Raw genomic sequence first — 9494 nt, 5'->3', positions numbered from 1 at the left:
TAAGAATAAGATCTGTATATACTCTATTCTTCACAGATTCGCTTGTAAAATTACATTGCGTTGTATCACAAATCGTATCAAGAAAATTAAGTGTTAAAAGAAAAAGTAAAGAAAAATAAAAAAATAAAAAGGGACCCCACACTACACCCCCACCCACACCTAACCCCCTCTTTACTCAACTTTATTCAAGCAAAATTTCACCATTTATTCATCTCCTCCATCTCTCTCTCTTTCTTCTCAAATCTCAAAAAATCCTCACTTTACTTTTCATCACTATCTTCCCCATTTTCACACAATGTTCAAATTATACATCCTTATCCCATCTCTTACACTTCTAATCTCAATTCCAATAATCTTTTTTTTAGCCCCATCTATCCTTCCTCAACGCCAAATTACCATTTCTATCCCTGATGAACTTGACGATCTTTCCCTTTTTCACAAAGCCATAACCGCCGATTCAACTTTCCTTAAAAAACCTTCCCATAAATACCCTTCAAATAAATTCCGACTAGGTTCAACCACCATCCACCGCCCTAAAATCGCCTTTCTTTTCTTAACAAACTCCGATTTGCACTTTCAGTCCCTGTGGAACAAGTTCTTTAACCTCTCTGATCCACATCTTTATAATATTTACATTCACGCTGACCCCACAGTGAAAATCACACCTCCAGTTGGTGTTTTTTCTAACAGATTTATACATTCTAAGAGAACTCAACGCTCATCACCGACACTTATTTCAGCCACGCGCCGCTTACTTGCTCACGCGCTTCTTGATGATCCAGATAACGTTTATTTCGCTCTTATTTCACAGCATTGTATCCCTTTACACTCTTTTAATTACTTTTACAGTTTTTTACTAGATACCCAAAAATTATCAAACAAAATGGAGTTTCCTAGTTATATAGAGATCTTAAATGAATCTCCTTCGTTATTAGATAGATATAATGCTAGAGGTGAAAATGTAATGGAACCTGAAGTTGGGTTTGATAAATTCCGGGTCGGGTCACAGTTTTTTGTTATTACAAGAAAACATTCGTTAATGGTTATCAAGGATAGTAAGTTGTGGAGGAAATTCAAGAAACCTTGTCTAAAAATTGAATCTTGTTATCCTGAAGAGCATTATTTTCCTACTTTGTTATCAATGGAGGATCCAAATGGGTGTAAAGGTTATACATTGACTCGGGTTAATTGGACTGATAGTGTTGATGGCCATCCACGTACTTATCATCCAATTGAAGTTTCATCAGAGCTGATTTATAAGCTTAGAGAGTCGAATTCGACGTATTCGTATATGTTTGCAAGGAAATTCTCACCGGATTGCTTGAAACCGTTGATGGAAATGGCGGATTCCGTCATTTTTAAGGACTGAAAGTTTCTGTTTCTTTTTCTTGGTAAGTTTTGTTTATTCTTTATTGGGACTCTTTTTTCAGTTGAGTTTACTTGGTATATTTGGTTTGATTTGAGATGGACGGCTAATATGGTATTTTAGAAAGTACTAGTGATATATGCTAGAGTTAGCTTATAACATACTTCAAGTGTTGACAATTTGAGTGGTGAATCTATTCAAGGTGGTTTCTTTTTTTTACTTTAATGGTGATGGAACATTTTTAGAATCTGAGTAGGCTTGATATTTTAAGTAGCCGAGCATATTTAGGTGAATTGGAGCCCTTCAAATGTAAAGATAGTTATGTTTTCAGGAATTTTATGTAAATATCTCTTAAACTATTTTAACAGTCGTAATGTTGCTTAAACAATAGTACTGTAGTACATAGTAATTGTAAACTTTTATCTGTAACCATTTTCCTTATACTTTCAATAATTCAACTCTTCTAGATATATTTTAGAAAAGCTTGAAAATTTTATTCTTTCTTTGTTTGTCGCATACTCACCGTTACCTTCATTAGTCTTGTATTACAACCAAAAAAAGAGTCCCCTCCATTGAATGGTTTTATTAGATTTTGATTGTTGAATTTGAATACAATTCTTTGGTCTCGTTTGGACTTTGGATGGCCAATGGAAAATCTCCCAAGTAAGGGACAAAGAAAGAACCACTAGGATATTTGGTCTTTTGTAAAGAAGATAGTAGGTAAATTGTGGCATCTGTAGTTGATATTTGTGGATTTGGTTGGGAAAGTTAGACCAGATGTCTCTATCATATTCATCACTATTAAACAAATTATGGTCAATTTTCTTATAAAAGGTGTTTGAGTTTTGGTATAAAACATTAAAAACCTATGTGTCAATGAAGCTAGAGATATGACAACTGCTTTGGTGAATTGGTGATTAGTTGAGTTAGGATCCGATGTGATTTAAACTGAATCATGTTCTATTTTTATTTATTTTTGTTTACAGCTAATGATGAAGAGGAGAAATCTTATGCAAACTGTGATTGTTGTGAAGAAAAAGAACGCATCTTGGAGTATCAGATGGGAATGAGGTCTTGAAGGGTTTGTCAAAAAGAATGCCCTCAGCCAAAGTAACCCCAAAAAGAATTCAACTCAAAGCTTTGAATGAGCTTTCAAAGAAAGCAACAAAAAGCAAGCAGTAGACAGAAGGTACTGTTGAGGTGTAATTTAGTAATGTTTTGTTTTTTTATTTTTAATTTATCCGTTCAGTATTCCACTTGCTCGACTAAGGAGTTAAAACGCTCCGTACCAAGAGGATCTCTGCTCTAGCTCGAATTCAATTTGGTAAAATTTCTAGATGTAGCTGGTGGGGTTTGAGGAGAGGAGGCCTTTAGGCTCTTCCCTTTGATGTGTTTTGTGTGTTCTTCTTGTACATATATACTAAGAATATTTCGGTGAATCATGAGTGGATGATTAGAGGGCTGTTATTGTGAAGGTTGTTAAATGGTGGATTGACCCATAAGCAAATAAAGAGAGGGCTAAATCCAAGTCTTTTTCTCCAAGTTACTGTCCCCCACATTTCGCCTTCCCCCCCCTCTTTTTGCCCTCAGTTCATCATTTTCTTTGCTTTGATTGTAGGTTATTCCAATGAATGATTTATTTTTCTAGTTATTCCAACTAAATTCTGGCCTTTTGAGGCCATCCTTGTACATTGACGTGACTTTTTGAGCAGTAAAAAAATACTAGACACCGTTTGTTTTAGGGTTCGGTCTAGTTGTAAGAACGCGACACGTTGTATGTGAGTTAGATACACGCCATGATTCCATTACAGAAAAAAAATAAAATGTAAGTGGTGAATGGTAGAGGGCCGGATTCATTACCCATTGAGTTTACAAACTAAAATATGAAATGTATCCATTGAGTTTCGGCCGTGCGTTATTGGCTCTAGGGGGGTTTTCAAAAAAAAAATACTAGTGACCAGATTTTTTTTTTTTTTTTAAAAAATGAAATGTTAATTGTAGTTTTCTCATACTGCTTCTTGTGATTAATAGCCCGTTACTGATGAGGTTATGGTGCCAGATAAAGTAGGAGTTGCACTTTGTTAACGGAACTGAACTGAACTTGAGGAACTGATTTGAACTAATAAATCAAATTGATCATATGATGCAGGGAAATTCACTGCTTGTAAAGACAAGAAAAAACAATAAGTAATTGAATGAAGTTTAATTTTAGGATTATCTATTTTGGATTCACCCATCTAATGTTTATGTTTATTTATTTGCTGACCGTGCTCTGATATTGACTCGTTGAAGGGAGAATATTTTGTTGTGTGGTTCCGGAAGTGATAAACCATGCCTAAAAGGTGGTAGATTGTATAAGAATTAAAAATTAGTTAACGAAGTTAAGCAGGCAATGAGTTTTGAATTGTAAGTGTATTTTACTATTTGCAAATTGCAATTATGACTAACTTTTTCATTAAATTTAGCATTTTAGATTACATGAACAGACCAAATGTCTAAATTGGCATGCTCTTTTAACCTATTAGGCCTACTTAGCGACAATAAAAAGATTTAGAAAAAATGGCCACGTCCAATATTATATTCTATTACGTTTGTTTATCATAACTAAATGATAAATGAGGAAAATATTTATCAACTAATTATAATTAAATTATAATAATACAAGTAAAAGTGTTATTTACTCCCTCCGTTTTAATTTATGTAACATCATTTGACCGGATACGAAATTTAAGAAATAAGGGAAGATTCTGTTATGTTCACCAAATTGCCCTTACGTTGGTGCATACTTTTATTGACTTTTCTTCACATTAAATACATCTCTTTAAAGTTAGGTGGGACCCAACAAGGGTAAAATAGAGATGGTGCCATTAAATAGTTGCCAAATAAGGAAAGATGACATTCATTTTGGGGCGGACTAAAGAAGAAATTGTGTCATATAAATTGAGACGGAAGGAGTATTTATTTATTGAATCATTATAAATACTAAGGGTGATGCTAAATGGGTAGAATTTTATGGGCAGAAAATGGTAAAATGTCTATATTGTCCTTCTTTACTTTTGGCTCCAAACATTACTATTTTCCCTCCAATGATTCCCTCCAAAAAGGTAATATTTTAGCATGCTAATTTTTTTATTTTCCCAATGCATTAAACATTTAAATTAAATTTATAATTACAAATACTTTAGTATTGAATTTGGTTGAATATTAAATTTAACTGGAAATTCTTGCTTGTAAGAGTTTCTAATGATATGTTTAAATTTTAATTTTAATTAATTTAATTAAACAACTAATGTATTGAAATTGAACTACTATCGATTTTTTTTTTTTACTAATTCAAATTATGATATTTAATTGATTACAATATGAAATATATATAATAAACATCATATATATTTTAAAATAACGTCTCCACATTTTACATACACATCAACTATATATTTTACCAGTAAACAATTAATTTATGACTCATATTTTTGCATACACTTTTCTATATATTTTAAAATTAATCAATTGACTCTCTTGCGTTACGAATATATGATGTTTTACTTTAAAAGTAAATAATTAACTCTCTTAATATACATCCTTATATATTTAAAAACTGAATGATTAACCATCTCATATTTGAAGTTTTGCTTTTCTTATATTAAGAATTGTGTTAATTGACTTGAATAAATACTAATTAAATCAAATATATATAGTTTCAAATTGAATTATTCTTAACCTTATATTACATCTATGATTGATTTTAATTCCCTTTTTTTTGTTCTACATTATCTTTTTCTATCTTTAATAGTCCAATAAACTGATATATACAATTTTATTAGTATATTCTTTTCTGTTACCAAACTTATTACTAAATTATCCTTTTTATTGAATTGTGTGAGTTTTATTTTGAATGCATATTAAATTAATTTAAAATACAATCTTTGTGGGATTATAAACTATTGAAATTCAAATGTGAAAAATCATTGAACATAATAGTGAAAAATCACTCTTCATATAAGACAAGGTTAAGTTATAAAGAAATGGTTTAAATAAATCGATAATATACAATAATATAGGACATTGGATGATTTACACAAATGTATTGGTTAAATATATTGTAGCTACAGTATTGCACAAGACATTAGCTACTATACGACAACAAGTCCCTGTGTAAGCTTTAGCTGAGTGAGTAGATACGTGTAAGACGTGAATTTATTGTTATAATTCAACCACAATAATGTAATTATACAATTATCAAATATATTATCTTGTGTCGTCGTTCTATCACCAAAAAAAAAAAAAATTAGTATTATAGCGTTAATTCTTTAATTTTTTCTAATTTCTATTGTTGACTTAGTTGACCATCAAATGACTGCATTCGACGGATCAACTAAGTTAAATTTTTGGTTAGCATTCAACAAAAATAAATAATTATACAAATATTCAAATATATTTTCTTATATATATATACTATCTAAGGATAATATGTTTTATCACAAAATTATTTTCTACATATATAACTCTTGCTACAGTGTATAGGTAGTGAACAATATTTCTTCAATTTTCTATGGAAGAATCAAAATTTAATACAATTGTTAATTAATGAAATGTGAGAAAAAATATAAAACAATATTAGGTCCACATTTTTAGACGAATTTATTTGATTTAAAATTAAATATATTTAAGATCTTAGTTACAAAATTGTTTAACCCGTTATATTATGATGGTGTATGTTCAAATTGGGAAAAAAAATTGTGACGCGGTCGAAATCGAACCCATGAACCGGCGGTCGCAAGGTTCGACCGGTTACCGCTGGGCTGCAATAGCTTCATCTGTTGAGTGATGTTAATCAAATTTTATTTACCCGCTTGAATAATTAGAGGGACAAACTAATATGATTAATTTTATAAAGAAATGGTTTAATCAACCCATAATATACAACAACATAGGACGTTGGAGATTTACATAAGTATATATGAAAAAACTAATATTTTGGTTAAATAATTTGTAACTACACTATCGCACGAGACATTAGCTAATAGCTACTATAGGACAACAAGATCGTTTGTAGAAGTTAGCTACGTAAGCGAGTAACTATGGGTCAGTAGTGAATTTGTTGTTATAATTCAACCAAAACAATGTAATTATACATGTTATCAAATGTATTCTCTTATGTCGTAGTTTTATTACAAAAAAAAATAGTATTATAGTCGAGGTGGGGGTTAATTCTTTAATTTTCTCTAAGGACGCCCACATGGTGGGATTCCTTGGGCTTGTTGTTGTTGTTGTTGTTGTAGTCTTAATTCTTTAATTTTCTCATATAGTTGACGTAGTTGACCATCAGATGACTTCATTCGACGGATCAATCAAGTTAAATTTTTGGTTAGCATTCAACAAGAATAATGTAAGTATATAAATATTCAAATATACTATCTTAGGTTATAGTTCTACCAAAAATTATGTTCTACATATATAACTCTTGTTATGGTGTATAGGTAGTAACCCTATAACTTATTTCTTCCTTAAAAACCAAAATTCAATACAATTGTTAATTAATGAAATGTGAGAAAATATATAAAGAAAAAATTGTTCCACATTTTTTAGAAGAATTTATCCAATTTTGAAACACATGTTTAAAATTTTAGTTACAAAAAATATTTTAACACGGTACTTTATCCTTTAATGATGCATGTTCAACCAAATCTTATTTCTTTTATATTTTAGAAAAAATAAATAAAAATTAATTAATAAAATGTGAGAAAAATATAAATCATCAATTTCATAATTTTTAGATGAATTTATCCAGTTTTAAAAATTAAGTATGTTTAAAATTTTAGTTGCAAATTTAATATAATTCATTATATTATTCTTTAATGATGTATGTTTAATCAGGTCAAATTTGTTGTTAGCATTCTAAAAAAAGATAATGTAACTTACAAGTAATCAAATATATTATCTTACGCTATAGTTTTATCACAAAATTATTTCTACATAAATAAATCTTGTTATAGTATAGGCATTAAACCAAATTTCATTTCTTCCATTTTCTTAGAAAAATCATAATTTAATATAATTATTAATTATGGAATGTGAGTAAATATAAGAAAGTTTAGTTTCACAATTTTTAGACAAGTTTACCTGGTTTAAAAAATTTAAATATGTTTTAACGTACATCATTAAAGGATAATATAACGGATTAAATTAAACATAGAAAATATATTTAAACGTGTAATTAAGATAGCCTTTCATTATTTTACTACATAGACAATTCTTTGGATCAAATGCTAATAAATTGTATATGCTTTAACACGTCCTTTATTCTACACCAAGTAAAAATTATTTTCTACATTTAATACAAGTAATCAAGCTAGCCGTTCATTAGTTTTTCCTTTTAGAAGAAATAAGATTGTCAATATTTTTAGTTAAGAAAAAAACTTTTAAATGGTAGATATGAATAAGAAAAGAAAAATAAGTTGGTATTTATAATCTTGAAAAGCTAAACTCATTAAATGTGTATAAGAAGAGAGAGAAACTTATATCTTTTCTATACATTGAAAACATAAATCTGTCATTACTTTAATAGAAAGAATAAAATTTAAAATTTTCATCCTACTTTTTCAGTGAGGGTATAAGTGGCACAAAAAAAATATGAAATATCCATAATACCCCACTCTGCTCACAATTTTCTGTCCAAAAATCATTTTTCAAACACTAAATGTAAATAAAAGAAACTAGAAAAAGAGATGGAAGAAAAGAGACGAGAAAAAACACACGTAAGAAAAGTTTTGCAGCTAATTCATCATCTAGAAGATTCAACAAATGAGACTCCTATATGAAAATGCAGTCTTACTAGGCAACTCTCTTTTTCATTTTTGTTTTCTTTCTCCTTTCTTTCGGACTGTTCTTTTTGAGACGAATGTACAAGTGCTTTACTTTTTTCCCTTTCCTTTTGGACCATGGGTAATGCATTCAACAAGCATAAGAACTTGTAGGGTCGACGGGTGTAATTCAATGTTCCCTCTTACATCACCTTTTGCCATTTGGATACAACTAGATAACGTCGATGTCACATGTCCTACAGCACCTTTATTACATACCTATCAATTGTTGATTATTTTACTGAATATTTGTCCTTTTTTAATTTTTTTTTTTACCATGGTTGTATTTCACTCAGTCCCTACAAAGTTTTGTATCAATTGTATTGAATTTTCACTGATTGTATTTTTTTTTACTTAAGCCCAATTTATATAATCCTCATATCAAATAAAAATAAAGTAAAAAATCTGTTAAATAATAATAATAATAAAAGTTATCTATGTTATATTTCTACCATATAAATTTATTATAACGTCAAAATATTTTTAGAAAAGCAATAGGTTCAAAACCAACTAACTAGCAAGACTAAAACTTATTCTTAACTAGTAGTAGTAACAGATATCGCCTCATATGATTTTTTTTTTCATTGTTTATATCTTTAGCTAAATCTGTATTGATTCAAATAAATAGTAGGTTTTTCGAGATAACTTATTTTCATGTAATTTTAGGTTTATTTAGTCCTTTTTAACACATCCACTTAGTATTGTTTCACACCTACTAATCGATATATTTGTAAGTCGACGCATAATATGACAAGCCATTTCAAATAACCTTTTCCATTAATTTTATAAGCTATGAAGATGTTTGGATAAATTTATAAATTAATTAAATCAGCTTATCAAAGACTTTCTAATTTATTACACGCTCAATAAACTTCATGACCTAAAAGTGACTTTTAGTATTTGATACTTGTGTATACAAAATAGTACATGTATGATAAAGTCAAGGGATGAAAATTAGAACAACAACAGCATATTCAGTGTAATTCCACAAGTGAAGTCTGAACAATTCATGTCACTTGACACGGACGACTTTTATTTTTTCGTATGACCACAGTCTTGACCTCCGATCTAGTTTTTTGCAGACCTTACTCCTCCTTGTGCAGGTAGAGAGGTTGTTTCTGACAGACACTCGAGAAGAAAGGGAAAAAAAAGAATAACACGATAAAAAATTAGAAAATACAATAAAAATGATACTCAATAATATAATAATGGTTCTTAACCAATCAGGTGATATTATCTAAAGCCAAAGCCAGCTCTCATCCTAT

General features: G+C 29.5%; 1 protein-coding gene across 1 annotated transcript; it reads left to right on the top strand.

Moving 5' to 3' along the window:
- Positions 1-203: 203 nt before the first annotated feature.
- On the top strand, positions 204-1387 carry LOC132052675 (glycosyltransferase BC10-like). The gene has a single exon (XM_059444326.1). It carries the CDS (start codon positions 296-298, stop codon positions 1367-1369), a length of 1074 nt encoding a protein of 357 aa, XP_059300309.1. The 5' UTR covers positions 204-295; the 3' UTR covers positions 1370-1387.
- The last annotated feature ends 8107 nt before the right edge of the window (positions 1388-9494 follow it).

Source organism: Lycium ferocissimum, chromosome 4 (genome assembly GCF_029784015.1).
Source record: "Lycium ferocissimum isolate CSIRO_LF1 chromosome 4, AGI_CSIRO_Lferr_CH_V1, whole genome shotgun sequence".
Classification (NCBI taxonomy): Eukaryota; Viridiplantae; Streptophyta; class Magnoliopsida; order Solanales; family Solanaceae; genus Lycium; species Lycium ferocissimum.
This window is presented reverse-complemented; position numbering and strand designations above follow the sequence as displayed.

Excerpts from the sequence above, each read along its gene's own strand:
- LOC132052675 (XM_059444326.1), top strand. The coding sequence starts at position 296 with ATGTTCAAATTATACATCCTTATCCCATCTCTTACACTTCTAATCTCA.